The sequence below is a fragment of the Bombus impatiens genome, unplaced genomic scaffold (genome assembly GCF_000188095.3).
Source record: "Bombus impatiens unplaced genomic scaffold, BIMP_2.2 scf_0843, whole genome shotgun sequence".
Classification (NCBI taxonomy): Eukaryota; Metazoa; Arthropoda; class Insecta; order Hymenoptera; family Apidae; genus Bombus; species Bombus impatiens.
Window position 1 is genome coordinate 27,122 of NT_177262.1, and position 27,848 is coordinate 54,969.

At 34.7% G+C, this 27,848-nt stretch overlaps 6 protein-coding genes across 24 annotated transcripts in view; 3 read left to right on the top strand and 3 right to left on the bottom strand.

Annotated features, from left to right (window-relative positions):
• Nucleotides 1-880: 880 nt before the first annotated feature.
• Nucleotides 881-3,950, bottom strand: LOC100744106. Of its 8 annotated transcripts, none has more exons than XM_024370608.2 (7): nt 3,778-3,950; nt 3,434-3,594; nt 2,737-3,109; nt 2,213-2,668; nt 1,909-1,992; nt 1,773-1,850; nt 881-1,690 (listed from the first exon to the last, which is right to left on the bottom strand). In XM_024370608.2, the coding sequence occupies exons 3-7, from the start codon at nt 3,088-3,090 to the stop codon at nt 1,598-1,600; spliced, it is 1,065 nt and encodes a 354-aa protein (XP_024226376.1). In that variant the 5' UTR covers nt 3,091-3,109; nt 3,434-3,594; nt 3,778-3,950; the 3' UTR covers nt 881-1,597. The 8 variants fall into 8 exon arrangements, with proteins under 8 accessions (XP_024226376.1, XP_012246115.1, XP_024226375.1 ...); XM_012390692.3 differs by having other exon boundaries at nt 3,429-3,594; XM_024370607.2 differs by having other exon boundaries at nt 3,418-3,594.
• A 20-nt stretch (nt 3,951-3,970) lies between these two features.
• Nucleotides 3,971-5,118, top strand: LOC100743276. 2 transcript variants are annotated; one of them, XM_012390699.3, is made up of 4 exons: nt 3,971-3,989; nt 4,179-4,567; nt 4,645-4,744; nt 4,878-4,983. In XM_012390699.3, exons 2-4 carry the CDS (start codon nt 4,256-4,258, stop codon nt 4,931-4,933), a joined length of 468 nt encoding a protein of 155 aa, XP_012246122.1. In that variant the 5' UTR covers nt 3,971-3,989; nt 4,179-4,255; the 3' UTR covers nt 4,934-4,983. The 2 variants fall into 2 exon arrangements, with proteins under 2 accessions (XP_012246122.1, XP_003492823.1); XM_003492775.4 differs by having other exon boundaries at nt 3,972-3,989; nt 4,645-4,799; nt 4,878-5,118.
• LOC100744224 lies at nt 4,978-6,677 on the bottom strand. Of its 2 annotated transcripts, none has more exons than XM_012390695.3 (4): nt 6,491-6,677; nt 6,338-6,431; nt 5,874-6,235; nt 4,978-5,780 (listed from the first exon to the last, which is right to left on the bottom strand). In XM_012390695.3, exons 3-4 carry the CDS (start codon nt 6,159-6,161, stop codon nt 5,211-5,213), a joined length of 858 nt encoding a protein of 285 aa, XP_012246118.1. In that variant the 5' UTR covers nt 6,162-6,235; nt 6,338-6,431; nt 6,491-6,677; the 3' UTR covers nt 4,978-5,210. The 2 variants fall into 2 exon arrangements, with proteins under 2 accessions (XP_012246118.1, XP_003492831.1); XM_003492783.4 differs by having other exon boundaries at nt 6,293-6,431.
• A 75-nt stretch (nt 6,678-6,752) lies between these two features.
• On the top strand, nt 6,753-11,699 carry LOC100743396 (coiled-coil domain-containing protein 142). Of its 2 annotated transcripts, XM_003492776.3 has the most exons (13): nt 6,754-7,392; nt 8,053-8,270; nt 8,333-8,465; nt 8,693-8,841; nt 8,920-9,107; nt 9,510-9,701; nt 9,785-9,924; nt 10,106-10,390; nt 10,502-10,618; nt 10,696-10,849; nt 10,906-11,023; nt 11,141-11,328; nt 11,413-11,699. In XM_003492776.3, exons 1-13 carry the CDS (start codon nt 7,222-7,224, stop codon nt 11,547-11,549), a joined length of 2,190 nt encoding a protein of 729 aa, XP_003492824.1. In that variant the 5' UTR covers nt 6,754-7,221; the 3' UTR covers nt 11,550-11,699. The 2 variants fall into 2 exon arrangements, with proteins under 2 accessions (XP_033179096.1, XP_003492824.1); XM_033323205.1 differs by lacking the exon at nt 11,141-11,328 and having other exon boundaries at nt 6,753-7,392.
• A 393-nt stretch (nt 11,700-12,092) lies between these two features.
• LOC100743516 lies at nt 12,093-27,805 on the top strand. Of its 9 annotated transcripts, XM_033323217.1 has the most exons (11): nt 12,093-12,514; nt 13,686-14,071; nt 17,060-18,068; nt 18,476-19,568; nt 19,907-22,758; nt 23,006-23,242; nt 25,548-25,859; nt 26,097-26,406; nt 26,580-26,626; nt 26,687-26,877; nt 27,305-27,805. In XM_033323217.1, the coding sequence occupies exons 2-5, from the start codon at nt 13,929-13,931 to the stop codon at nt 21,991-21,993; spliced, it is 4,332 nt and encodes a 1,443-aa protein (XP_033179108.1). In that variant the 5' UTR covers nt 12,093-12,514; nt 13,686-13,928; the 3' UTR covers nt 21,994-22,758; nt 23,006-23,242; nt 25,548-25,859; nt 26,097-26,406; nt 26,580-26,626; nt 26,687-26,877; nt 27,305-27,805. The 9 variants fall into 9 exon arrangements, with proteins under 9 accessions (XP_033179108.1, XP_033179105.1, XP_033179107.1 ...); XM_033323214.1 differs by having other exon boundaries at nt 26,580-26,877; XM_033323216.1 differs by having other exon boundaries at nt 19,907-22,392; nt 22,527-22,758; nt 26,097-26,877.
• The window catches only part of LOC100744340 (dynein heavy chain 2, axonemal), a 37,900-nt gene continuing 32,266 nt past the window's right edge, over nt 22,215-27,848 (bottom strand). Inside the window, exons 53-63 of the mRNA XM_012390702.3 lie at nt 27,640-27,789; nt 27,339-27,471; nt 26,531-26,875; nt 26,106-26,378; nt 25,544-25,888; nt 25,082-25,219; nt 24,743-25,019; nt 23,719-24,126; nt 22,951-23,469; nt 22,508-22,658; nt 22,215-22,369 (exon numbers count right to left, since the gene is read on the bottom strand). Of these exons, the coding sequence (XP_012246125.1) occupies nt 22,215-22,369; nt 22,508-22,658; nt 22,951-23,469; nt 23,719-24,126; nt 24,743-25,019; nt 25,082-25,219; nt 25,544-25,888; nt 26,106-26,378; nt 26,531-26,875; nt 27,339-27,471; nt 27,640-27,789 (2,894 nt within the window). The remainder of the gene's footprint in view (nt 22,370-22,507; nt 22,659-22,950; nt 23,470-23,718; nt 24,127-24,742; nt 25,020-25,081; nt 25,220-25,543; nt 25,889-26,105; nt 26,379-26,530; nt 26,876-27,338; nt 27,472-27,639; nt 27,790-27,848) is intronic.

Sequence of the window (27,848 nt, forward strand, 5' to 3'; positions counted from 1 at the left end):
TGTATATACATATATATATATATATATATATATATATATATATATATATATATATATATATATATATATATATATATATATATATATATATATATATATATATATATATATATATATATATATATATATATATATATATATATATATATATATATATATATATATATATATATATATATATATATATATATATATATATATATATATATATATATATATATATATATATATATATATATATATATATATATATATATATATATATATATATATATATATATATATATATATATATATATATATATATATATATATATATATATATATATATATATATATATATATATATATATATATATATATATATATATATATATATATATATATATATATATATATATATATATATATATATATATATATATATATATATATATATATATATATATATATATATAAAAGTTATGCATAATATGTTTATTAAGAAGCAGATATTAGAATTTTTACTGCGTATTTTTATAAATTTTTATAATACGTGTTTATTGGATTTTCGCTGTAATAACATTTTTGAACAAATTATACTGTTACTGTTGCTAATCTTTTTTAACATAGATAAAATTTAGAAAGCTGTTTTAAAATCTAAAATAATTTTTTAATATCTGTTTTTTTGTGAAAACTCGATTTTATATATATACTATAGTATTATTAATACCTAACTATTACCTAAACATTACCAATTTATTGTGATGTACTAATATAAATTAAAAGCTTGTTCTTACGGATCAGTTGACAAGATGATGTTTAAAATGTTAAATTATTTAAAACAATGAAGACTTAATTTTATATAATCCTGAAATAAAAAAATAAGTCACTTTGTATGCAGTACACAATCAGTATACTATAGAGTTTATAGCATGTTTATTTACTCCATTTTTATATATCATGACAGAATATTTTATAATGAAACATTTTTATGTATTTTTACACAATTATACAAATTTGTTATAAAGCACTACATCATTCGACAGGATTATTGTGTTTTTGTTTTTGACATGCAAACGTATAACAAATTTGTAAGAAAAAGCAAACGTTTCTTCGATTATAAAATATTATACAATTTTTTAAATTGCGATTATTATGTGAGTCTCATACCAAAGAGATTAGTGCTTTATTTATTTTGTTAATAGGTTGTATGTGTCATTTAAGAAATGTTATATCACGCATTATTCACATAAAACAAAAACAAATAAATTCGTTTTTTTCAAATTAATGGTAAATAAGAAATTACTACAATTATATATTTATACAATTATACATTTGGCTATAATTGACTTTTTAATAATCATGTAAGAGAAAGTTAATTTATTATAATTCGTATTTATCGTGCCATTTACTCTCCTTAGTGTTCACATTGATTAACTTAAATTTAATTTAGGGACCAATGTAATAACGTATATTGTCAAAATTAAAATTTATTTACTGTTAGATATAATAAAATCCTTTATTTATCATTTATTGACAATTCTGGTTTCTATTAAAGCTAAAAGAATTTAAGAAATTATTTTATAATAATATTACAATTTCTCCATATGTTTCCTTATGATAGTTGGCAGTTATCTTTAGATACTGCAGGAATTTGATCTCCCTTGACATTAGAAATTTCCATTGTCTTTTGTCTTGTGCTTGAAGGCTTTCATGAAAACAGGAAAATTTTAATAATTTTAATGATTCAATTAGATATTACGATACAATTGTTTCAAAAAACTGCTCACCGATGATGCCTGACTTCTTTGCAAATTTTCATCTGATATTCTAGACCCATTTTCCATCCATGACCATTCCTTTGTGTTCTAAAAATAGAAATCATTATTTAACTTTTATTCATTCTCTTTTTGTTTTAAATCGTACCAGTGTCTCCTGAAAGGTTTTGACATGATCTAATTTTGGATACAACACGTGGTCAATATCAGAAAGTGGTGGAGCAGTGGGATGCTGCAAAAGAATTTTTTATTACTTTGTTATTTAGACATAAATAAATGATACAAAGAGTACTCTTTCATTTGTCATCATTACTTCTCTGTTGTAGATATACATTAATAGGAATATTTGTTTCCTTTTTTAAATTTATCAAAATAAAAATGTTATGTTAATAAAGTGAAGAAACAAGTTTAATACATATATTAACTAGAATAAATTATGGATTTATACATACTTCCATTTTTTCAGTGTCTGTAGGCTGAACTGGACAACAATTAGTGTTGTGATTATATTTGTAACATTTTTCACATTTAAGATCCCAAGCAGGACAGGCTTGCATAGGATGCCTCTGATTACATTTGCTACAGTTTTTTTTATTTCGTCTTCTTACCCATTCTTTATTCTTATTTGAATTACTAGTCTCTTTATCAGAATGTGTAACATCCTTAGCAGATACATTATCAATCTTAATATTATTATCATCTATCTGTTTTCTATTTTGGTTTGTATCCTGTTTCCTCTTTTGCATGGCAGATTTATGTTCATTAAAAATTGATATAAATTCTGATAAATTAAGATTTTTTATATTAAACAGCTTTTGTCTCATTTGTTTATTATCAAATTCAATAATTAATTTGTCCCTAATTATGCTGTCTGTCATATTTCCAAAATTACAAGTTTTTGCTTTATTCTAGAAATTAACAGATACATAGAAAAAGTGCATTAAAAAATATATATAGTTTTTCAAAATTAACTTACTTTCAAATAAACAATATAATTTTCAATAGAGACATTGGAGTTTTTACGTGACTTAAAAAAGTTATATCTTTCTATAACTTCATTTTTAAGTGAAAGAAAGTATTTATCAAGTTTTGCTAATAATATATTCATGTCATCTCCCTCTTTCAAAGGGTTTGAAACAATTTTTTCTATAACATCTCGACCAATCTTTCCTATGTAAGTCCTTAAAAGATAAGCTTGATAATCCCGTTCTTTGTTTATAGAATTACTTGCTTTCATAAATATCATGAAATCTTTTCTCCATTTTTGCCAATTTTGAACCATATCTCCATTATCAGATAAAGGTTCTGGAGGTCGTGCATATATATCCATGTTGATAGTAATTTATTATCTACAATATCAGCACAAAACTGAAAAAATTTCATTTTAAGTATGACATTACTATATAAATAGTGTTAACGTTAGAACTAACACACCAGTAAAAATGAGTGATTTTACAATTTTATTTTAAAATTTCTACTTCTTGGTACTTTATTTGCAATGATGTAATGACTTTTACAACGACAATTAAAGGAATAATATAATGAATTTTATTGTATTTTTTTATTTACTTAAAATCAAAATAATTTTGTATCATGGCTATTTATACCAATACCAGTCATTGTGATTGGTACTTGTGAAAGTGTAAAAGGGTCCTACAATTTGTTTACCGAACCCGAATTTTCCAGCTTTCCCGTTTTGCACAACTTCCCACACGTTTTTAGCATTTTTACTGTGTATCATTCAATATGATGGTGTCAATTATCAGGAAAATTCCGGATCGATCATGATTTAAGTTATTTTATTTGACATATTATATTGTAAAATTATGAATACCTTCTCAGAAAAGATTTGAAAATATTATTAATTTATTTAACATTTATTTTATATATGTAATGTTTGTTATATTGTATATATTTTTATAATTATGTAACATATAATTTATTATTATACAATAAGAAATTAGTTTTTTCTACATATATTATATTTTATAATGATCAAAGACATATAATTACGTACCTGATTATCAAAAATGTGTTGCGCAGTGTCACATGAACACAATCTCTCACTTTTATAGCTTATTACAATATGACTTCGTCGTATCAATGATTTCTTTTCCGAAGGGTATTTCCCTACCTATTTAAGTGTGCCTTCTTTACGACTTGAAAAAAAATGATTGATCATGTGTGTCAACATTATAAAAAGCTTCAAGTTGACTTATTAACTTCAATGTTGGTAACAAATTTAAATTAAATTACTATAAACTTTAAATAGCTTTAAAATATAATGGGAATAGAATAATATATTATTAAACATAGTTTTCTTAGTGATTATCATTTTTCTGTGAATATCAATTGATGTCAAAGATGATTATTTATTAGATCAAACTTATGTTTCATCTTATTTAATTTATGTTTTAGGTTAAGTTAGCAGTAGAAGAATCTCAAAAAGTATTTGGATTTGGAGTTACAATTTTGAATAGAAAAGTTAATATAAGATGGATGAGGTACATGATTTGGAAGATTGGAGAATTTCCTTATCCTCACGAAACAATGTGATATATAATGGTACTCCGTATGTTCCTATGCTAGTGGAGAATATTCTTATACATATTTCTTTCGAAGATTACGAGACAAATGGGATTAAAACAATACAAACAGTAGGAAAACTTATTCCAAAAACTGAAACGTTTGCTACACTTTTATCTGTGACACCTGGAAATAATTCTGCATTTTCTGTTAGCCTCAAAATTTTAAAAGTTGGAGATATATACATTAAAGATTCAAATGATATATATTGTCCAATATGGGTAAGATTTTTACTTTTAAGGATTATTTATCTCGCTTGTTTTTGTAATGTAATTATAACACGAATAATTTTTTTCAGAAAAAATGCAGTATATTTAAAATATATGGAACTTTAAAGAAGGAGGGATTAGAAAATGTTTTAGAGGCTTCTCATTTGGTTCCAGTACAAGATGTTGTGGGTACATGGAATCTAATGGCGTCATTAAGCATAATTGCACGTTCAGAATATCGCCAGTAAGAATACTTGTCTATAAGAAATGAGAATAAATAATTACTAATGCTTATCTCATTACTAATGTCACTAATGTTTAGCTACTACCGTACCAAAGGACAAAGTAATATGTTACAGTTACAATGGGATAAAATGAAAAAGGAAAACAAACGAGTTACAAAGAAAGACATAAACATTTGATAAAATATATTATTCCAAAATCAGTTGTGAACATACATAAATATATACTTGCAATAAAAAGTATATTATATTTTCTTGTGTATTAAAGTATGTATAAAATTGTTAATAAATTGTTATGAACAGATACTTTGATTAATGTGCTTTTAGTGTTTAATATTTAGTTAATATTTTTGATGCATAATAAGTATAAGAAAGCATTCTTCAATTCAATTATATGAAAGAGTATTACCATTTTAATGTTTATGTGTATAAAATTTCTTATTACATTTTGAAGGAACATGCCCTATATGTTTGCAAATAGAGCAAACATTATCTTTTGCTGGACAAAGTGATCTAGATGCAGCATGGCTTAAACCACAAAAGCGACATTGTGCAATTTGAACAAGATGGCATTTCCACTTAAAATGATTTAATTTCTGGCATTTTGTGCAAATTTCATTAAAAGCTGGGCACCTCTTACGCATATGATCACCTCCACAATAATTGCAATTGTAAATGAAAATCGTTGGACATCGCCTTGGGAAATGATTCCATTTGTTACATTTTACACATTGTTTTCCCAATGCTGGACATTTTTCAGAATAATGATTATCACCACAACATAAACAACTGATGATATCAGTGTACAATTTCCAAATAAATGCGATTTCCTTTAATGTTAACTTGTTGAAATCAGAAGAAAATATAAATATTGGAATTAATTGTTTAGCAGCATTTGTAAATTGATGTTCATTAATTTCTGTTAAAATTTTCTTTTTTATTAATTCTTCTTCATTTTCAATATTTTTTTCTTTGATTATCAACTAGAAAAGAGAATTATAAAGTGCTTAAAAATTTACTATACATATGTATGCAACTTAGAACAATTTTTGTTATAAATTTTTAAATGTCTTTACCTGTAGGTCATCTATATATTTATAAACATTTTCTAAAGGTATCTTCTTTCTTCCTGAAAATATGTAATATTCATCAAATTTTTCTATTAATATATTTACATTTTCTTTGTCATTTGGAAAATTGAATACAAATGTATTATGAATATCTTGTCCAACTGGACCCATTAAATTTAATAATAAGTTTCCCCATTGTTGCTTGTCAGAATTGTTTTTATTCTGCACTCTTTTAAATGCAAGAAAATTATTTTTCCAAGTGTTCCAATTTTTGAAGAATTCCTCTTCCGTCATAAATGGCGCAGGTAGCTTAACGTAAGGTACCTTTGTAGTTCTTTTCGCCGAAACATTTTTATTATGTGAATTGCCTAAAAGTAAATGTATTATATAAAGAAACTACATATTTATACATAGAAAATAGTTACCCATTATTGCAACGACTGTATTTAAAATTCTTTACAATTTTTAACCTCTACAATCATACTGTCACTGGCTTGATCTCTTCGATGATTATACCAATTCCGTTGGTGCGACTTTTTGATTGGCAAATAAGCGAGGAATCCCCTACAACAATTCATTTCGTTAAAAACTGTCGTATATGAATAAATATAATTTATAGATACTGTATGAAAATATTTAAATGTATACACTTCCTGGCAAACTATTATAACTGATATGTTATCATTAAAAATAAGTTATCTGTAAGAATAGATTAGGTATTTCCAGGCTGCGATGCAGTATTAATCTTATAGAAGTAAAAAAATTAGGTTCGTTTTTCAAACAAAACTGAGTGCATTTGAGCTTAAATTTATACATTTGGTAATTCCCACATGATTTGATCATGAAGAATGAGCTAGCATAGTTGATGCATTGGTTTTTGGACACAGACTGTCAGTCGTTAGGCGTTCCCCTGGCAACTCTACTCAGATTACATACGACTACTTTGCCATGCGATAAGATTTCCTAGTTCAACTTCTATCCTTTAACATTTCAACATTCTTTGTCTAAGTATTTTTGATTGTTTTTCTATCTGAAATATCTGTGAATAATCTCATAGTTCGCAAGACAGTTTTGTGATTCGGTGGAATTGAAAGATTACTAGGACAATTCAATCAGCTTCTTAAGAAATTATTTACAATGAATTTTTAATCATCATCGTCTAAAAGACGTTCGATTTGGAATTATTACATTTGGCTACGATTTAAAAAATAATGTGTTTGCACTCCAAAGGAGTCAAAACGACTGTAGTACATAGTACATGTATGATGAGCGATAAAAACGATACGGTTTTCCGAATGATCGATTGAAAGAGGAGTTGATACATATAAATTTTCGCTAGTGGAAGCTTAGCCACATGGATACCAATTACAGAGCAAATATCGGCAAGTGGCTACCACCTCCAGGCGACGTTCTCGAGAAATGGTTCCTCAACTCGTCGATGGTTACAGAGAGCATAGACAATCTTATTGAATCCATAGCCTTAATCATCCAGGACATCACAGATTCACAGATCTGTGAATTCGAGGTGCGAAACATGAGTCCTTATATGTTTTTCCATGGTAAAGTACTGGTCGTAGTTTAATTTCTCATTATGAACCGTACGATTAATGAAATTAGCCTGCAATATGCCCTTTGGTGTCGTGAATGAAAGATATTTCTACGGAAGCTGCTCGAATTAAATAAAGTGTTCTCTGCTTTTTTTGTTCTGTACCCAAAAAGAAAGAATTGAAATTTTATTTTCTATTCTCATATCGTTCAGAAAATTTCTATTATTTTATAGCATCAATATTTTTAGTATAGATGAAGTTTCATAAAGATGGTTTCGTAAGATCTTTGAAATTTTTCGTAAATAAAGAATAATTTAGGTAAAAAGGTACTTCTATTCCTTCACGAATAGACTGCAAATGTTCATGCATTTATGGAAAATTTAAAGGTTCAAAAATGCACAGAACGCATATAATATGTAAAAATATATATAACATCCAATTTATGTTATAATATCTAGTAGATGAACCGAATTTTAGATTCGATTTGGATTCTCTATTTAGGTTTTATTTCTTTAGTCAATCAAAATTAATTTATAAAATTGCGTAAATATCCGCAGTATATTCACAAATAATTATGATGATTGTCAAATTATCTTTGTATTGAATTGAACGAATTTTTATTTGTATTTTATATACAGGTATATAAGAGAGTTGCAAAGGATCTAGAAGAGATAACGAAAGGGTACAAATCGATCAGTACGACGAGTCTTAGTACACATCTGATTTACAAGTATAAGATGCGTCATTTCTTGACGATATTAAAACGAAAATTGAACGTACTCGTAAGGTTCACTTCTAATTTGATAAACGAAATCGTCGATTGTAAGAGTGACGAGTTGCTTAGGATTATTTTTAGGTGAATACCGTAGGGTCGTACGTTGAATTTTCATTCGACTAATAAAAACCTATTGGTTCTAGGTTGGTGAACATTTATAACGATGTATTAGACATGGATATCGAGGTTTCTGGTCCTTCAACAAGCGTATTCTGTAATGATTGTCCTTATATACTGGAACCAATGAAGAAGATATCCGTTACTCGAATATTGCAGGTGAAAGTTTTTCTCAAAATTGTACTACATCACTACGAAAATTTTGTTCATTCAATTTTTCTTTCTGAAACCTATAGTGTTTCAAATTTTCAACGAACGAAATCGTGAATTTTTTGGCACAAATTCGACAAAACGAATAGAATGATATTAGAAGCTAAGTCGATAGATTGTCGATTGATTTTCTAGATCAAAGTTCGAACAATAAATAATCTACGACTTGATTCCAGATGCTGGCCAAAAATAGAGCGGAAGAATCTTGCCACGAACTCATTGACTGCCTTTTAGCAAATTACAAGCCCCGCGAGAAAACCGATCCCTCTACGACAATATCTGGCGACGCCGACGTTTCCGAAAATTCGAGTATCGAGATTTATCGGTCAGGGCAGCCAGTATTAAATTAGTATAAAAGACTATTCTATTTTTGTCGCGTATTTCACGAAAAATTGTTTCGCAGAGCGCTTACGAGACATTTAACGCCGCCGATCGAAAGTTCCACGTCGAGAACGGAGTTGGAGGTATCAAATATTGAGAGCATTCAGACATTAGTCAATACTCAAAATGAACAGATACTGAGGCTGTTAAACGTCGTGCAAGATGTTTCACCGAAATTATTTGGCACTGATGCGTTAAAAACTAGCAAAGGTAAACAAGAAAATCTTTTCCATTGTTTAACTCTTGCCTGGCGCAGGTGTGGCCATTTTTATCATGTGTATCGAATGAATTAGAACTTTATTTTACAGCAACAAAGCGTAGGTTTAAATAAAAAGAATTTTTACCTTTACGTGATAATGAAATTCACTTAAAAAATAAAATTGCTTATACAGTTTAATAGAATAGTAACAGAGAAATATAATCTAGATAGTAATTAATGACGAATATTTCGTCAAATTCTCCCTGACTGTATGTGTCAGAATTAATCGGACCTAGCCTCCTGTGCTTGCGGACTAAATTTCATTCTTAATTACCAATCCGTCTAACATTGAAACCACCAACATTGAAATTACCAACCCGTGAAACATTATAAAATATTCACGGTCGTGAAAGGCGAGACAAGATTGAGAAGCAGTGCGATAAAGAAGGTGAAGAATTATTATCAAGAAGTTGCGTGGGGCGCTCTATCAGGTATTCTGGATCACGTGGTTCTCTGGTGGTCTTCGGAGGCTCTGGCTACTCGTCATAATCATGGAGCACAGCAGCTTAAAGACTGGCTTAGTCAATTCATCCAGAAGAATCATGGTATAAAAGAAATATCAATATGAAACACACACTTAAAAATTTCACGTAATACAAACAATTACGTATATTTATTAAAATTTTAGTACCACAGACGGTGAGACCAGCGTTACAGAATCTTTGTGATGCACTTGGTTACCACGCCACGATTACAGAATGGGATCAGTTCTTTAGACTGGCTTATACATCAGCTTTTAAATGTCAGTCGAAAGCTTCCTTCACGGAGGTAAGTTCTCTTTTTATTAAAAAAAATACTCAAGTAAAGAATAAAATAATATTAATAAATTGCGATTATACATAGTGTTTAGGTTTAGCGATCGGGTACTCTACAAATTAAAGTGCTACATACCATACCTTCCTAATCCCAACACATAGAATGATTCAAAAGGGTTTGTGTGAATTTCCAGGTGTCTGACACGGGCCAAATGTTCGTAGAATTGTTCCAACTGCTCGTTAGGTTGAGCAACGAATGCGAGGCAGGCGGTGAATGGGTGATAGGAGCACCATTGATAGAGCTACCACTATCGGAACAGATCGTCATCCTCCATCGATTAGATCATTCGGTACATACAGCGAGGCTATGGATTGTGCAGGAGGCGAAAATCATAGCTCATACGTGGGAACTGGACGTGTTCTTTCTTTTGGTAAAAGGTGACATAGTGAACTGTCTCGAAGAACTTTCATATTTAAAGGTAAAGCTTAGGCTCATTAAACAACTAGTTATTTTTTAATATTCTTCTTTAACGTATAATTTTCTTCATCAAAAGTTTTTACACTGTGTTAAATTATTTTCTATGTTTCAGCTGGCTGATCATACGAGTACATTGTCAACGGATTCTGTGAGTGTTCAGGTATATGTTTGCGCGAAAATGAGAGCGAAAATTGTGTCTGAAGTAAATGTCAACATAGATTTACTCCAGGTAAGCGATGATTTGTAAGTGTTCGGCAGCTCTGCTGAGGTTTCTGTTTTTATATACTTCCTGTTGTTTTTCCACAGAAGTGTACCGGAAAGTGTGTAGAAATTCTGGCAAAAATCTGCCGCGTGGTCAGCCTAGCGAATCTACACATGTGTTTTCCACGGTCAAGTTACTGGAGGAAAGGGAGCGACGTCGCTCCAGTGACTGCTAGTCTTTACGTGGAGTCGTATTTCGGTAAGCAAATCGCTCTTACACGTACGCTTGATTCTCTAAAGCTGTCTATTCCGCAGAGAAAGTATTGCTTCCGGTGTTAGAAGTTATTGAAGACCCCGAGACGTCGAATATGATTCTGAAAATTATGTGCGAGGCATGGCTGGATTACATTTATCTGCATCGTATTAAATTCAGGTAAATCGTCAGCTGATCCTGATCTTTATTTCCGGTAAAAAAAAGTGACAAGAAGAAGCGAAATAGAAACACGATACGATATAAATTAGATTTTACATTTTTAAAAATATCTTTTAGCGAATATGGTGCGTTGCAATTGCTTACGGACTTCGCGTACGTATCGAAATGGGTGACAAATTGCCCGATTATTTCTCAGAATGTACGAGATCATCTTTTGAAAAACGAAGTGCTGCGACGATGTGAAGGAGTGGGTCGATTGCTCCTTCGACATCCTGGCGAGGCTATTTCTATGCGTAAAAGACTCAGTACGAAATAGAATTATCATAAAATTAGGGCGACTTGAATTCGAAATGGTAAGAAAAGATCTTTTACTCTATCTAATGTTTCAGCCAGAAGAACAAACGAGCATGGATCGCCCGAATCCCCGGGATTGGAACGCATGCCAGCGGAAATGTACGTCCCCAACCAGGAACAATGGCTGGAGCTTCGTGCCTCGAAAAGATACAACTTTTGTTGCACCGAATGACCAAAACATTTTAACGAATTTATTATATGAAAATAATCATAAGATTTTAATATTTAGATCCAGCTTACTCGTTTCTAAACCAACTATACTATAATAAATAATAACCAATCAACTAAATCAACTTGCTATAATCTTTATTAAATCGACTTAAAGATAGATGTCTCATCAGCTTATTCTAGTCGTTTTAGTAGGTTTTTGTGTTTGTCTTCGTTATTTTTTCGCGCTTGCTCTTTCATTTTTCATTTAATCTTGAATAGGAATATCGAGTATCTGGATGCAACTGCAATGTTACGGACGAATTACGTAACGCATATAGGCTAATTCCGCGCGCGTATTGTTCCAACAAAGCCGGAAGATCCCCGGTGCGAATACAAGCGAGTTATGCGTCTGCGAAGCCCGTTAACGGGAAGGAAACCTTTCGGCAAACCTTCGCGCGTCACGTATTACGTTACGCATCTCCATACGTTACGAAATAAAAAGGGACAATACGTTGTATAAGATTTAATTAGCTGAACGTCGACTATTGACTGCCTGCTGGAAATTAGTCGAGTCTTTGCTTTAGAATCTAACGCAACGCTTTTTTTAAGTCTACCGTGATGAAACGGTCTAGATTATCGTTGGTCCGTTGATTTTCGTATTTGATCGACGGAAGGACTCGGTTAATTACACCCTGTCACGTTTACGACGCGTCGAAGATTGTAATTAGCGGTGGATGCACGACGATCGATGTGCCAGTTCAGCCGCTTTCATAATTACTGCCTAGCTATGCAGAGAGGAGTTGGATAATCAACAGGGAGCCCGTTGCTTGGGTTGATCGTCGATTCGACACGTGACAGCAGGCCATCGGATTTCCCACGATTATCACTGATAAATCGATTTTTCCTCACCTACTGCGGAAATACTCGTGTTCATCGCGTTGCTTTGCTAATAATCGTTTCTGGAAATGTACCAATGCTCGTGAAAACGTGAGTATAGATAGTTTTGACGATATAAGCGGTTTTGAAATTGGTCGTGTATTTCTTTGACGTCTTCCTAAGTTACATTTTTAATTATTATAATGTAGATTATCGCTATTTTAAGATGCAAAGATGTCGATTATCTTTTTCGAAACGAAGTTCCGCTTCTCGACTTCGACCCATAGACATCGCAGGATAAAAATGCGACGAGGCGACTTGTATTTCATTCTAGTCCGTCGATCCTCGATTCTTCTTATGTAACACGAATCGGTCAACTTGCATAGCTAGTGCACTGTATGTATAATGTATAGTGCGCTAAGCATAGAACGCTCGCGGGATAATAGATATCTCGATAGCAGTGGCCCGTCAAGGCGTTCGAACTTGCTTGACTCACTTGCTTGAATTGCTTGAATGTGAGGATTTGCGGATGATAAGAATAATCCCGATTTAATTGCCTTTATTTTCGACCGTTGCCCCCGTTGGTATTACGTTAGTAGCCTATTTAGAAACTTTTATGCGTTCGTTTCCTTCTTTCGACATTATTCACGCGTTTACGATCCTAATTTGTAGCAATTCGAATTTTTCCAATTCTTGGTGCGCGAGTAAGTTTAGGAATGAGCTTTTGTGATTTTCGAATATTTTAGAATTTGATTGATTGCGTTAGAATGATTTCGTATAGTGGTGGATTTTGAAACGTTCAGGTGTTTGGCAATTTATATGATACTTCATCACTATATCGAGACCAGTATCGTTCGTATCGCGTTTCACCATCGAGTTGGAGCCTGTTTACTGCTATTCCATTCTTCATCCGTCAGTAGTTTTTACAACTTTTTGGGCAAAAGTGAGCATCGATCCTGTCATGTGATTCTTGTAAACACAACTATAGAAATGGTAGTTAAGTTCGTTTCCCTTGCTAAATATCATCATAAGTATTCTATTTTCGGTATATTTTACATATTTTTACATATTATATACTTTCCATATATTTTTTCATCTCTAAATTTCTCGAATCTTGATGTTGATACAAGATGGATCTTATTATAATCTTTGAATTCGATGATAATATATTAATAAATATCACAAATATATCTTCCATTTTCATGATTAAAGAATTAAAGGTAACAATATTTTTCAACGTTCTCAAACAATGAGAAATAGCATTAATAACTTTCTGACGAAGGGATGCAGCGTAGAGAGCGACAGAAAGCATCTTGCTGTGCCCAAGAGGACAGGAAGTTCCGATTTGCGTCGATTCCTCCGCGGTAAACCGAGTCGACTCGAACCGAACGGAGTCGAGCTGCGAAACTCGCCAGTTGTCCACGCCAGTTCACTTTTGTTCGCCATTGTGATCATCAACACACCACGAGTATTTTCCTCGAGATTTCTTTTTGTCGTTCGCCAGTGAGATATTGTCGTTCGGACCATGTACGCGGATAGAGGAGTTAATGAAAGGACGTCGCTTACGAGACCTCTGGATTCCCCGGACTACGTGGAATTTGCGAGCCTGCTGAGGACCCGGAAGACTCGAATCAGACAGTTTCAGTGCTGCATCTGCGCCGCTGTAATGTAAGTCTTCCTATATTCTCCAGAAAAAGAGACCTTGCTTGTCTTATATTTCTTTATCTTTTTCTTCTTAAAAAGATGTAGAGAGATGTTGGAAATACTGAGAGATCGAAAGAAGTATGAGAAGGAATTCTCTGTTTTTTAATATTTTCTTATTTCTTTATCCTTCTCTTTAAAGAGATGGGGATGGTCGTTGAAAATATCTGAAAATTGAAGTACGGGGACAAGTTCCCTCTAGCGAAGGTATTTCTTAATATTCCCATATTTCTTTATTTCTTTCTTTAAAAAGATAAAGAAACCTGTTAAAATTATAGAAAGGTTGGACTGTGAGTGTAAACTATCTTCATTCTTTTTATCGTTTAACATTCCTTTGTTAGTGTGACTTAATTTTTATCATTTTCTTGGAAAGAAAACATGAACACTCCTTTATTTATGTGATCTATTGGATCTTCTTATTCTTCGTATTTCCTTATTCATACAATTTTAATAAAAATTGTCATAAACAATTCTTTATTTATCAGAGTGTATCTTTTTATATCAGATTGGATTGGAATAGTTTTCCAGTAGGGATGATAAGCGTATTATTGCCTGTCACTGGAATGTTCGATGCTTTGCATGTATTATAAGATGCGATTTGCAACTGGACGATGCCAATCCAGCGTTCGAAAGTATTTGCGTCTGTAATTAAGCGTGTTTATATAATTACAAGAGAAGGCTACCTTGCATGCGTGATGCGATGTAACCAGTCGTTTAAACAAATAACATGCGGATGAGGCATACATAATCAATCACAATCAAATAAATAATATAAAAACCTTTTACTTAAAAATATTCATATAATTAATTAAAATTGCACAATTAAACCAATATTATTAATAAAATTATACAAATCACGAATCAAAAATTACCAGTAATAATATATTTTCTTCTATAATAGCAACAAATTTAGAAATCAAATAAAACTTTACAAACAAATTTTACAAATTACCAATTAACTGATTACCTTTTTCGACGTAAAACTTTAAAATTATAAAAAGGAGCACTATAATTTACAACCAGTAGTCAATTTACTAATAGTATTAACTGGCAAATTATTGCGCAAGAGAGTTCTATTCGATAATAAAACGAAGGGAACAACAATCAGGAATTCATCAATTTTTTATGATACCGCACGATACCGAGATAATTGAATTTTCCAAGTTAACCCTTTTGTCCGGGACGGTTGAGACGACTTCTGAGCGCATTTTCGATTCGGAATCCACATAAAGGAACGCTGTACGAGTTCACTAGTACACCGACCATTAGCATCGTCACTTCGTGTAGGGAAAAAAACCATTGTGCATCGAGTCCCCACCGTAAGCGGATACTTACGTAAAATCATCGCTCACCTCGAACCACCGCCTGACCGGCCGATCGTTTCAGTTCGGTCTTGGAACGCGTGCAACCAGGAATGCTTTCCTCGGAGAAGACCTTGTTGACCGGCGACAAGCCAGCCAGGGTGTACTACGTGCATGACGCGTTGCCATTTTATTCCCATCACAGGAGGCAACGGCTGCAGCTACGATGTTTCACGTACACGATCGCGGTGTGAGTCGCATTTCCATCGTCTTTGCTTCTATCCTGTTGTCCTTGTTTGTGTTCTTGCGCTTTCAGTTTGAATCTCGCGCACCTTGTGATTTTTATCAAATGAGTAGAAATGAAAAATAATATTTAGAATCATATAGAAAATAATATAGTTCGGTTTGGTTTGATGTAGTCTCATCTTTTATCTTTTGATCGAGATTCAAATTTTGATTATTCGTCGATTATATGTACGGTATTTTTGTCGTAGGAGAACGACGTCGTCCTGTTTCGTGCGATGTTAATTTGACACCTTTCATCTTGCGTTTCTGTTATGTTTTTCGATTTCGGTTCATTTGATTATTCGTAGATTGTTGGTATTTTCGACGAATAACATTTGTAAAATGATTAGCTGCAGTCTATGTATCTGATTCGATTCTAACGTTTTAGAGAGTTTTCAGATTATATCGCAGTAAAGTGGATCCGTGCAACAACGAAACCGCGGTTTCTATGCTGCGGTTTCGTCTGGGCGTGACTCGAACACGTGAGACGGGTTTACGACAGGTTCATCATGGGGCAATTCTGTCTTGCTCATTAGAAATCATCCACTCTGTTTCATTTTACAAGCTTTCAAACTTCAATATATTCACTTAAATAGCCTCAGACAATAAGACAGTGGATTATACGTGTAGAAACTTCCGTTGTTTGGAGATTTTCCGTGACACAAACGAGCATTAAGAACAACAGCTCGACCTTATCTCATATCTCATTTGCAGAGTAAAACACCTTGCAATTCGTTTACGAGGTACAAACAGTCTTGTATGGAACTCGGCGTCTTGCGCATAGGCTGATTAGCGTTACGTGATGCTGGCCTTGATTACATGCGTGATTGTACGGTGACAATACGGTTGGCCACTGTTACAACTTTTCAAACAGCTCTTATTTCATCCTGGTGGTATTTAAATCGATGCTTCTTCGATAAATTCACTTTTACGATTCGTCTGATTTATGTATTGAACGTCATTCTTAAAACGAAAGTTTGTTTTGATAGCCTTTTGTTATTATACAATTTATCGAAAAATAACTATCTTAATTGTCGAGGAATTATCGAAGGATGACTATCTTAATTTCTATGCACTTTTGATAAATTAAACATTTTGTAGGCAAAGTGACGAAATTTCATCCTTTTTCTTCGAAGCGAATTTTTATTTTTATTGAAAAAAGTTATAGGCAATTGACTTAACGAATGAATTGTATAATTCAATAAAGTCATCGATATCACAGAAGCTTTTTACATGTTTTAGAAGCTCTAGAACAGTACAAAATTTACCTTTGGATGTAAACAATCCAGTTTGCCTATGAAGGATAAAAAAATATATATCTAATTATCAAAATATAGCTCTTTAAGCTCTTGTTGCACTTTTATTTCAGAGCGATCTTCACTATGGCCCTTATAGTGACAGTAAGCTACTCCGTGAGCCACGATATGATAGACGTCGGTCCAAACTTCACCACTTCTTCCTCCGAGTCTACCATGAATCTCACAAGCAATTTAAAATTGGGCATTGCTCCTGGATCTGGGTCCTACACCCTCTTCAGCAATCCTTCCATCGTCCCATCTTCTAATTCTATCTTTGTGTCTGACAAAAACACAAAAGATACTGCTACGCCAAAATTAACAGACGATGAGATAAAGATAGGGCTGGAAGCAAGTCGCCAAGCAGTAAATGAGCGACTTTTTGCAGACGTTACTGCGTTGATGTCTCCATTACCTTCACCATCGCCTGAAATGAGGCATCGTTACGCAGTAAGCACTTGCACGAGTGTTGGAACACTAGCTTTAGCGGCTGTAGCAGAACTTGCAGCGACTAAAAGAATCGAAAGTTCAAGGACAATCTTTGGAGCATCCTCTGCTATTGGAAGCTTCTTCGACGCAGGCTGGCAGTTTCTGGGTATTTGCAAGCAATTCACCACCCCAGAATGTCCATCTAGTAAATATAGAACCTTCGATGGAAGTTGCAATAGACCAATGCAATGGGGAGCCACCATGACACCATTCAGAAGAGTTCTAGCGCCTAACTATGCCGATGGTGTCGAAGCTCCTCGCAGAGCAGCTACAGGAGCCGAGTTACCCTCAGCAAGGGAAGTTAGTTTGAAGGTTCACAAGCCTTCACCAAGTAGCAATCCTCATTTCACAGTGATGTTAGCTGTTTATGGACAATTTTTGGATCATGATATCACCGCTACTGCGATTAGTCAGGGTATCAATGGTACTTCTATTTCTTGTTGTCCACCATCTGTTGGTCATCCTGAGTGTTTTCCTGTTCCTGTATCTTCTGGAGATCCTGTTTTCGATGTAGCTGGGAGAACGTGTATGGATTTCGTCAGATCTGCACCCGCACCCCAGTGCAAACTGGGCCCCAGGCAACAGTTGAATCAGGTGTGTACTTCAGGTGTGTTGTTTCAAAGTTTAATGCTTGTCCTCATAAATCGACATTTTAACGTTATGAGCATTAATTCTTGACGTATAATGAGATTCCATTCGAAGGACGGTGTCAGTCGTGATACAGGGCGACGAGAAATTGCTATCGGGACGGATGAAAAATTCCCTTGGAACAATGCGCGATAGGCGCGTCGCGTTGTTAATTAACTCGATTATCGTCGCATCGATGAGGCGAGTTTTGATCGTAATTACGTATTCGTTATCTCCGTAATAATGATATCGCACAATAGTGATCTAGACAATGGGAACAAAATTACACTGTTAAATATACTTGTTCGTTTCTCTTTGATTCCAAAAAGTCAAACCTTTCATATTTCAAAGTGAATATATATTATTTTGCACAGGCGACTGCGTTTATTGATGGCTCTGCAATCTATGGATCTGATCAGGATACAGCTCGTAAGTTGCGAGAATTTTCTGGCGGTCGTCTGAGGATGCAGTTGACTCCGGACAATCGAACTCTCTTACCACCTAGCATGAATCCTAACGACGGCTGTAATCGTGAAACTGAGAAGTTGAGGGGCAGGTACTGCTTCGCAGCAGGCGACGCCAGGGCAAACGAGAACCTGCACTTGACGACGATGCATCTGCTCTGGGCGCGACAGCACAATAGAATCACCGAGCAGTTGGCTAAGGTCAACCCTTCTTGGAATGACGAAACGCTATACGAAGAGTCTCGACGTATAGTGGGTGCTCAACTGCAACATATTACCTATCAGGAATTCATACCTATTATCTTAGGAGAGCAAGAAACGAATCTACGTGATTTGAAGCCTCTCAGGTCCGGCTATAGACAGTGGACCGTAGATGACTCTAATACTGACCCAAGTATAGCCAATAGTTTTGCAGCAGCTGCCTTTAGGTTTGCTCATACTTTGTTACCTGGCTTAATGAAAATGACTGACGAGCAAGAAGGAACCTCCTCTTATGTAGAACTGCACAGAATGTTGTTCAATCCATATAGTTTGTACGCAGAGGGTGGAGTGAAGAGTTCAGTCATCTCAGCTACGAGAAATATGATTCAGATGTCATCTACCCATGTCACTTCTCAATTGACCAATCACTTGTTCGAAGATCCTATTGCTAATGTTACTGTTCCCTGTGGCTTGGATTTGGTATCGTTGAATATTCAGCGTGGGAGAGATCATGGACTTCCTGGTTACATTAAATGGAGGGAATATTGTGGATTGGGGAAAATAAAAAGTTTCTCTGATTTGGAAGGACACCTGGATCCGCAGGCCCTTCAAGACATTTCCTCATTGTATGGGTCGATTTATGATATTGATTTATATACTGGAGCTTTGGCTGAATTACCTAGGGCTGGTGGTATCGTTGGTCCCACTTTTACGTGTCTGATCGCTGATCAATTTGTTAGGTTGCAGAAAGGGGATAGGTTTTGGTATGAAATGCCTGGACAACCGCATTCATTCACAGAAGGTAAGATAATTGTTGATTATACTTAAAATTTATATTCTGAGTACTAAGATGTCTGAGGAAGTTCTTAATTTTTTTAGAATCGAATTATTTTTAAAAAGAAGAGATTTTTTTATCAATTACTAATCGGTTAGAACAGTTATTGAATAAAAAACAAAGTACCTTAAACTTGACTGGAATTTATAACTGAATTTTTTGTTATTTTCCATTTTTCAATAAAACTTTCCCAAAGTTTTAGACAAGATTAGATAAGATTGTCACATGCAATTTCACAATGTATAATAAATTTATGTTGTATTGCAATATTTATTCGTGCGTTTCCATTCTTCTTCTTTTTTCAGACCAGCTTACAGAATTACGTAAAACCTCATTGGCGAGGTTGATCTGTGACTGTTCCGACGGTGTAATACAAACTCAGATGGAAGTGATGCGAGCAATAAGTGCAGAGAACCCCATGATGTCCTGTGAAGACATCCCAGGGCCATCCTTTGAACCATGGAGGGAATACAACTCAACATCCCCCAAATTACAAGTTCCTTTCATGCCAGTCAATTGGACGCTATTAAAGAACAATATTAATGACACAATCAGAGATATCGTGACCTATATCAACAGTTCTAGGACTATGATGGACACTGACTGGTTAGCCTTCAAGAATTACATAAACGATACATTCTTTGATCTTCAAAACCAATTATCTGGTTTGCATCCCCTGGAGGTAGATGATTCTACGTCCATGGAAAAATTATCAATGGATTCTGATAGTTTTATTTTAAGAGCACCACGATCACCAAATATGTATCAAGATTGGATCACATTTAAAAATAACCTGGTAATGTCATTGAATGATTCTATACAGACGATGGGCGGTGGACCAGCTGCAGTGACCAAATGGATAGCTTTTAAACAGAATGTTATCGATCAATTCGCTGATTTAAAGAACCGGATCTCGTCTTTGAAGGCAGATATTACTCCGGAATTAGAGACGAAGAAGAAAGAGCAAGAACAAGCTTTGATGAATAAGAATAAATTAATAGGGACTTCGAGTATCAAGAAGATTTCAGCAATTTTTGATTGGAAAAACTTTAAGGATAATATTATATCCTCTTTAGATGATAGTATTATGAATATAGGCGACAATATGCCCGCCCCTAGTGATCCAGCTTGGGCTACTTTAGGAGATGATATTAAAGACCGACTTTCTGCTTTTAGGGACAAGATCGATAGTCGGAGATCTACTACAGTTCCTACTGAATTAGCCATGGGGAAATCAGATACTAATGACGATTGGATAAATAATAAACTTGATATAATTAAGACTGTAAACGATGCTGTGAATAAGATTAAGAACGAAATGCCACCACCAGCTGATCCAGCATGGGCTATGTATAGGGATGAGATTATGAAAAGTTTCTCTGCTTTCGAGAGCACTCCAGCACGTATAGAACTCGCAACATTATCCACCATAAATAAAATTTCTCAACGTGAATATCTAGGAACTTCTTCAGCAGACAAATTTGGTTATATGGAATTATCTAATTTGACTGACGATTGGTTACAATTCAGAGCTCAAGTCAACGATTCCTTAAGTAAAATGATCCAGGACATTCAGAGCAAGGAACCAACAGAGATTGATCCTATTGCTTGGGCTGTTTTCAAAGATTCAACTAAGTCTGATTTCGCAAAGTTAAAAAATGAAATTGGAAGTATGAAGACTGAATGGATTGCAGAAATAAGCAAATTACAACCAAATAAAAATTTTTCGAATCTCCAAGCTAAGTTTAACAAATCTGAAGACTCGTCTAGGTCTGATTATATTAAATTTATTAAACCAGTCATTCCTCCTGATGAATGGGTCGACTTTAAGAAACAAATTAACAATACTGTGATGAATATTCTTAATACTGCGAATACAACAGATAGATGTAACTTTGATGACCTCCACGAAATGTTCAACGAATCTTTCACCGATCTGAAGAACGAAATATCAGCTCTGAGGAGTTTGGTCAAGGATACTTATAATAACAAAACCGCAGCTGATTGGATTAGCTTCCAAATGAAGTTGAATTTTACAGTGAAGGATCTAGTGGATAGTTTAAAGAAAGAAGCTCAGCTACAAACAGGGAATGTGACGAGGATTTTGTTCGAAGCTAAAGACAAGTTGTCTGATCTTGAACCACCAGTGAATTCAGGCTTGACTCCGCCCACAAAATGGATTCAATACGCTTTACGAATAAATAAAACAATTTCAGATGCTTTAGAAGGCATCGACAGCCAGAAACACGCAGCACTGATGATTAGTGCCGCTAAACCAGAATCATCATCATCAGATAATCCTAAAAATCTTACGAATTGGTTGATTGTTCCTTGTCTTGCGAGTTCGCTCCATGTGTTCACTGTGGTATCAAGGCTTCAAATTCGCATGTAAAGAAATTACTACTATTTTTTATTATGCTTGTTGTATATATTCTATTATTTATAGAAATTAACTTTTATTACACACTAACAAAGAGATAAGTATAGGAGGAAGGAATCAAAAGGAAAGTGAGAGTGTCATTGGAACTGACGTACCTTTTCAATGATCGCGCTTGAAACATTAATCCCAATTAATTAACAACAACAACAATGATAATAATAATTAATATGAATCTACGTGGCGAGACTTAATAACAGGGCAGTGCCTCTTTTTACCCAGAAGTCCGATCCTCCTGGACCTGCGTTTAAATCGACCGCTACTACGAACGATGGTCTTCCTTGATCCCCGCTTCTTTGGGGGTAATAATAACAGGGACATGTGTAGAGTCCTGTGCAGAGAAATCGAAAGAAAGTATGTAATTACTTGAATTAATTAGAAAATCGTAATTTCAAACGAAAATTCTTTTCATCAATGTGGCGAACAATTTTTTTTCGAATAATTTTTATATCGTTGTCGTCGTTGTTACCTCTGGTTCTCTTTTTAAGCTCTTCCGCGGGTCGGAAGTGAATCACCGGCATGTTGCAAACAAGTTGCATAGGGGACGGTTCGACGAGGACACTGTTCCTCTTGTCCCAGCCAGCGCCTTCCAGAAAGATAGAGCGTATGTACACGCCGTCCTGTAATGGAATGTACACACGGTTAGAAGCATGCACACACGCCGCCACTTTCCTAGCTATATCACTACGATGAATTTTTTATCCCATCTATTTTTCCGCGGTAGGTTTCTTCTTTCATCGAAGGAACGCTCAAACGGCGACCGAAAATCAGAATAATTAAATTGATTTTCCGCATGTTTGATGTATTTTGCTTATGTTCTTTTTGATTTTTAAAATTTCTTTTCAAAGTTTAAAATATGAAGTCGATTGAAGTTAGGACGGATATAACAAGATGTATTTAATATGAAATTACCATCGGTGATTCGATTATGGCCGACTCGTCAATGGTAAAAACACTGAATTCCCAGGACAGGGAATCGATAGAGACGTTCCAGAGCCTGGCGGATGTCTGCAATACAGCGGTAAGGAAGCCGGTTGGGAACGTGAATGCGGCCAGCCAGAACAGCAGCGGCGGATGAGTAGTTCGAGCCCATTCATTGAAGTGTTCCACCCTGCTGACTAAATCCCTTGTCCAAGCACCCAACAGTTTCAACGACGGATATGTTGTCAGCCAAATCGAAGGGACGCGACCTTCGTGTACACAGGTAAAGATTTCCTCAAGGTTTGATGACATCAACACCAAACCTTGGATCGCGAGTTGAAGATCTTTCAAGCTACTGCGAGTCTTTTGCAGCAGAATGTTGTAACGTTGTATTTCTTGAAGCAATACCACATCCAATGGTGATTTCTTTGGACCTATTAATTTCTGAGCTGTTTCGTAATCGATGTCGTTTGGTATTCTCGATAGTATGTCCATGGTTAAATGAGTAACCTTAAGAAATGAGAAGTTGATGTTGATTTTTATTTCTGTTAAATTTTTTATAGCGGAACGAAATTTGAGTTATTGCTCGATCTAGTTTGTAGACCTCCAGTAACAATTAGTGGCAGAGCTGCTATGTTTTATTTTATCTTATTTCTAGCAGTAAAAATCTAGCGAATCTAGTAAAAGAAATACTATGTAAACTGTTTGTTCCTAGAGAGTTTAGATAATTGAAATTTTCTATTGTCAGTTTTTACAAACCTTTTCCTCCTTAGTAGTTTCTTCTTTGGCAACTGCCTGGACCTGAAGTCCCATCAGAGTCTCGAACATATTTCTGGTTTCCATGATTAAACAGGTGATATCTGCGTTCGGGTGTTGACCGAACGCTTCCGGTTTGTCGATGGTCGGTAGGACCGTGATGAAATCGTGATAGGATGCCAACGAACCATCCCTCGGTATGTAATAGGTTGGTAGCGATGATAAACGATAATAGGGCACAGTCAGGGCCTCCTCGGTGAAATATTGTTGAATGTACGTCATTAGCAAACGACGGTCCCAGTCGTCGGTCACGTGTCCACCGTAACAAACACCTGCTATGAGATACTTCAATGATTCCCATGGCGTCACTGGGTATTCATCAAGATACACTTGCAAGAGATTTTCCGATACCTATGTTTAAAACGAAAAATCAATCGCACAGCTACTATTTTCCACCTTATAATTTTTCTCATATTATATCTTGTTTCTATATATCATTATAATTGAATTTAAAAAACATTCGAATAAAATTATTTTATTGTTTTGATGTTTAGTTGTAGGAAGTAGAATCAGATCGATATTTTGGTCGTAGTTCTTAATTGCAGATTACACACGTCTTTAGATTGAATTTTTATTTCATTATTATGACCTGGTTAAGAAGTTTTAACGATCAAGTCTATATTTGTATATTATTGAACAAAGTACTTATACAATGGACTTAAAATCAAAGTGATGTAAGACAAGGTTTTGAGAATTTCAAAAGTATCAAGTACTTTTAAAAATATCAAATTATTTTATAAAAACTGGCAGTAGACCGATTTACGCTATTATAATTTTAGGCTTTCGATACTGGATTAACTCTTATAGAATAGCGATTTAATAAATAAAATTGTCAAGTAATTTCAAAAACAGAAACTTCTGTAACTAAGAAATCGAACAAATGAGAAAAATCAGATTTTAGTAACAGTATTAGTAGAATATTTCAATCTTATCGATGGTCCAATCGCGAACCAGTCGATGAAATTACCACGAAGTCGGAGTCGTTGAAGCTGTAGATGACATTCCAGCCCAATTGCTGGAACTTTTTACGCTCGAGGAGAATCGCGTGGAAGAATACCAGGGCGAACAGAAGCTTCTTGTATTTGGACTTTGCTTGGCACAATTCGAACTGGGTCTCGGTTATTAAGCTGTAAAGTCGTTTCATGTTTGCCTTTAAACCTTTCGGTGGTTCCGTGGTCATCTTTATACCCGCCTGCAGGATCGATATAGGGAATTGGGGACTTGGACTCGAGCTAAGCCACAATCTGCAATCGATTCGAGACCCTTTCATTATCAACTCAAGCGACACTTGCGATCAAACGCGAACCTGAATTGCGGGTGTATTATGGTTTTACTGGCCCCTAAAGTCTCCACAATCTTGTCCAATTTCGGCATCCAACTTAGCGATAAGTGACAATTCGCTAGGAACACCCAAGCCCCCTCTTTTGCACCTACTTCTATCATTCTGCAAGTAGATTTTTGTGAAATTTTTTGTTATTAAATGATACTATTATTAAATTTAGTATTAAAATTGATATTGTTACTAAGTTTAAAGTATAAAACTTGTACCAAAGAAAACAAAGTGGAAATCATGTAAGAAATGAGTCTTCTTCTATATATTCATGCTTTATAAAATTTTATTTCTTATGAATACGATAGTTAAATTCCTATTATTCCTGAAATATAATATCGTTCGATTAATTCGGATTTTTTTTTCAAGTACATTAATCTACAGAATGACATGTTCCTTAAAAGTCTAAAATTCTACTTTCTTTTGTATAAAACCGACCTAGTGGCAATGGGCGCCTGTCCTTGACCCAGAGACAGAGTCATAAAGTGGTTAGTCATTTCCTGGCTGTCGACTAGTTGCATCAGGGTGCTCGTAGGATCCACGCCGGGCGAGAGGACGAATATAAGCGGAGTCTGTGCTACGGAATCGTCGAGCACTGCCTTCAGGTCGAGTACCGGTGGCTCGACGAACCTTTGACCGAGATTTAGCACGATGAAGTTCGCGATACAGAAGGAAATTCTGTCAGGACGGCAGCTACGTATTACTAGCATCTTCTGAAACACGTTGCAATTCGTCTCCCACTCTGCTACTAGGGGTGTGTTTTCTGGTTCCGTGTTAACGTACCTAAATATTATTTGATTTTTATTTTATAAAAATATAAATTTTTAAATGGTGACTTTTAGACGATTTACCAATCATGTGGTTTCGTATTAATATACCTAAATATTATTCAATTTATAAAATTATTATAACATTTTATAACATTAAATAAAATTATAATTAATATTTCACAAAAATAATAAATCGGACTGTTTGATATAACAATTTACAGGAAACGCACCAATTATGCCAATCTCGTGGGAACTGTTCAAACGAAGAAACAATTCCATGAAATCCAGCCAGCTTATCGAGTTCTGTGATATTATCCCAAGTTTCATCGGGCAACCAGCCAATCGGCTTATCTGGCTGATTCTCTCTGTCCAGAACGATTCCACCACGCAGCAAGAACGCATACTCGTTAGGAATCACCTTATCTTGTGCGTCCAAGATCTTCATACACATGTTAAAGGAAAAGAGTAATTTGTGTTGTTCGAAGAGACCTCGACACGTGTTCCTGATTCAACGAGAGTTGTCTTTGAGTGGTAATAGCGCAATATAAAATCAACATTTTTATACCTAAATTTATTTCATCGTTTTGATTTTTGCGATCGAGCCTATGAACGTTACTCACATATTTCGTGACATTCTGTATAGGGCTATACGTACTTGTACAATGCATAAGTGTGATATTCGTTTAGATTCTCGATTCTTTCAGGGAGCTTTATACTTTTCGCACTCTTGTCGATCGACAGCATAAACAAGGTAATATATGCGTCCAAGGCGAATTGGTACATCGGATCAATAAAACTCATGTCGTTCAAGACGAAGAAGAGGATCGCGGCACGATGTGCACAGGACCTGTATTCTTCTCTGGCAAGGTCTATCTCCTTCTCTGTTTGTTCAGACACTACCAACGATTCCTCGATAGAGGTCGAGGTCGCCTTTGACGATTGCAACGTGCTCAGTAAATCCAGGTCGTCCAGTAGAGTGTCTCCGGCCACGTTCAGTAGACTGTATGAAATCACAGCACATATAAATACCATAAGCTTCCTTAACTCTTTGGAAGTTGTGAAATCTTTTTATGTCCTTAGATATATATATCGTAAAAGTTGCTGACAAAGAACAGCTGTGGTATGAAGACCACAAAGACAGTCGTAATATCCTGTTACACTGTTAATTCTGATCATTGTAGTTAGATGTATCCGTAATTCTGTAATTGAAACATATCTTGTTAAAAACGAGCAAGTGTTTGGTAATGCTTCTCAATAGTATCATGTATCCATTCGCAAAGATCGATGCTGCGATATAAAGATATAGATTTAAAAACATTTTTTCAAGTATACCGTGATCTTTGACCCAACTGTTAGTTCTGCAACTTCCACAGGGTTAACTCTCGTGTTACGTGCGCTTTATTTCCAACGTATTATTATCATGTTACAGAGGAAGGGATCAAAAGAAGCAAAGGATATCTTACTGGAGTATTTTGTCTTCGAGTTCTTTGAGAGTTCGTTTATTGGACGAGATCGTGAAGACCAGATTGTCCTTCTGTTCTTCGAGCTGCGGCTTCTCTTTTCTGACCACGATTCCCAAGAGCTGGTCTTCCAGTCCTGCGCACAGGATAATAAGGTTCTAGACTTTGTCTCCTCTGGCTACCTCTTTCTCTACCGCCCTCTCGATCTAGTTCGCTTCCCGTTCATCCTTCTCTCTGTGTCCATCTTTTTCGCTCTCTATTATCTACCCTTTTCCAACTGACGCACGATAAGACAATTAGTTACCCTGTTCCTTAATGGCGAAGTTGCATAACGTCGTTTTAGTGGATATCTCCGGGGCGTAATGGGGGTTCGCGAGTTTCGTCGTGATGAAGAGCCGGAACTTGTCGTGGTAGCTGATCATCTTTTCGTTGAACTTGATCATCATCTGGTTCTCTGTACAGTCAGAGAACACGTACTGTAGATGGACGCGATTTAGCGTTGGAAGGTAAAGT

Bases quoted from the DNA above. Each gene is read 5' to 3' on its own strand.
- LOC100744106 (XM_033323206.1), bottom strand. From the start codon at position 3,090: ATGGATATATATGCACGACCTCCAGAACCTTTATCTGATAATGGAGAT. The intron at 1,851-1,908 runs GTACGATTTAAA...TTCTATTTTTAG, and splicing joins AAACCTTTCAGGAGACACTG to AACACAAAGGAATGGTCATG. The intron at 1,691-1,772 runs GTGAGCAGTTTT...TTTTCATGAAAG, and splicing joins AAAGAAGTCAGGCATCATCG to CCTTCAAGCACAAGACAAAA.
- LOC100743276 (XM_003492775.4), top strand. From the start codon at position 4,256: ATGGATGAGGTACATGATTTGGAAGATTGGAGAATTTCCTTATCCTCA. The intron at 4,568-4,644 runs GTAAGATTTTTA...AATTTTTTTCAG, and splicing joins ATATATATTGTCCAATATGG to AAAAAATGCAGTATATTTAA. The intron at 4,800-4,877 runs GTAAGAATACTT...ACTAATGTTTAG, and splicing joins GCACGTTCAGAATATCGCCA to CTACTACCGTACCAAAGGAC.
- LOC100744224 (XM_003492783.4), bottom strand. The intron at 5,781-5,873 runs GTAAAGACATTT...TCTCTTTTCTAG, and splicing joins AATATATAGATGACCTACAG to TTGATAATCAAAGAAAAAAA.
- LOC100743396 (XM_003492776.3), top strand. From the start codon at position 7,222: ATGGATACCAATTACAGAGCAAATATCGGCAAGTGGCTACCACCTCCA. The intron at 8,466-8,692 runs GTGAAAGTTTTT...ACTTGATTCCAG, and splicing joins CCGTTACTCGAATATTGCAG to ATGCTGGCCAAAAATAGAGC. The intron at 11,329-11,412 runs GTACGAAATAGA...CTAATGTTTCAG, and splicing joins TTCTATGCGTAAAAGACTCA to CCAGAAGAACAAACGAGCAT.
- LOC100743516 (XM_033323213.1), top strand. From the start codon at position 13,929: ATGTACGCGGATAGAGGAGTTAATGAAAGGACGTCGCTTACGAGACCT. The intron at 14,072-17,059 runs GTAAGTCTTCCT...CTTTTATTTCAG, and splicing joins TGCATCTGCGCCGCTGTAAT to AGCGATCTTCACTATGGCCC. The intron at 18,069-18,475 runs GTGTGTACTTCA...TATTTTGCACAG, and splicing joins CCAGGCAACAGTTGAATCAG to GCGACTGCGTTTATTGATGG.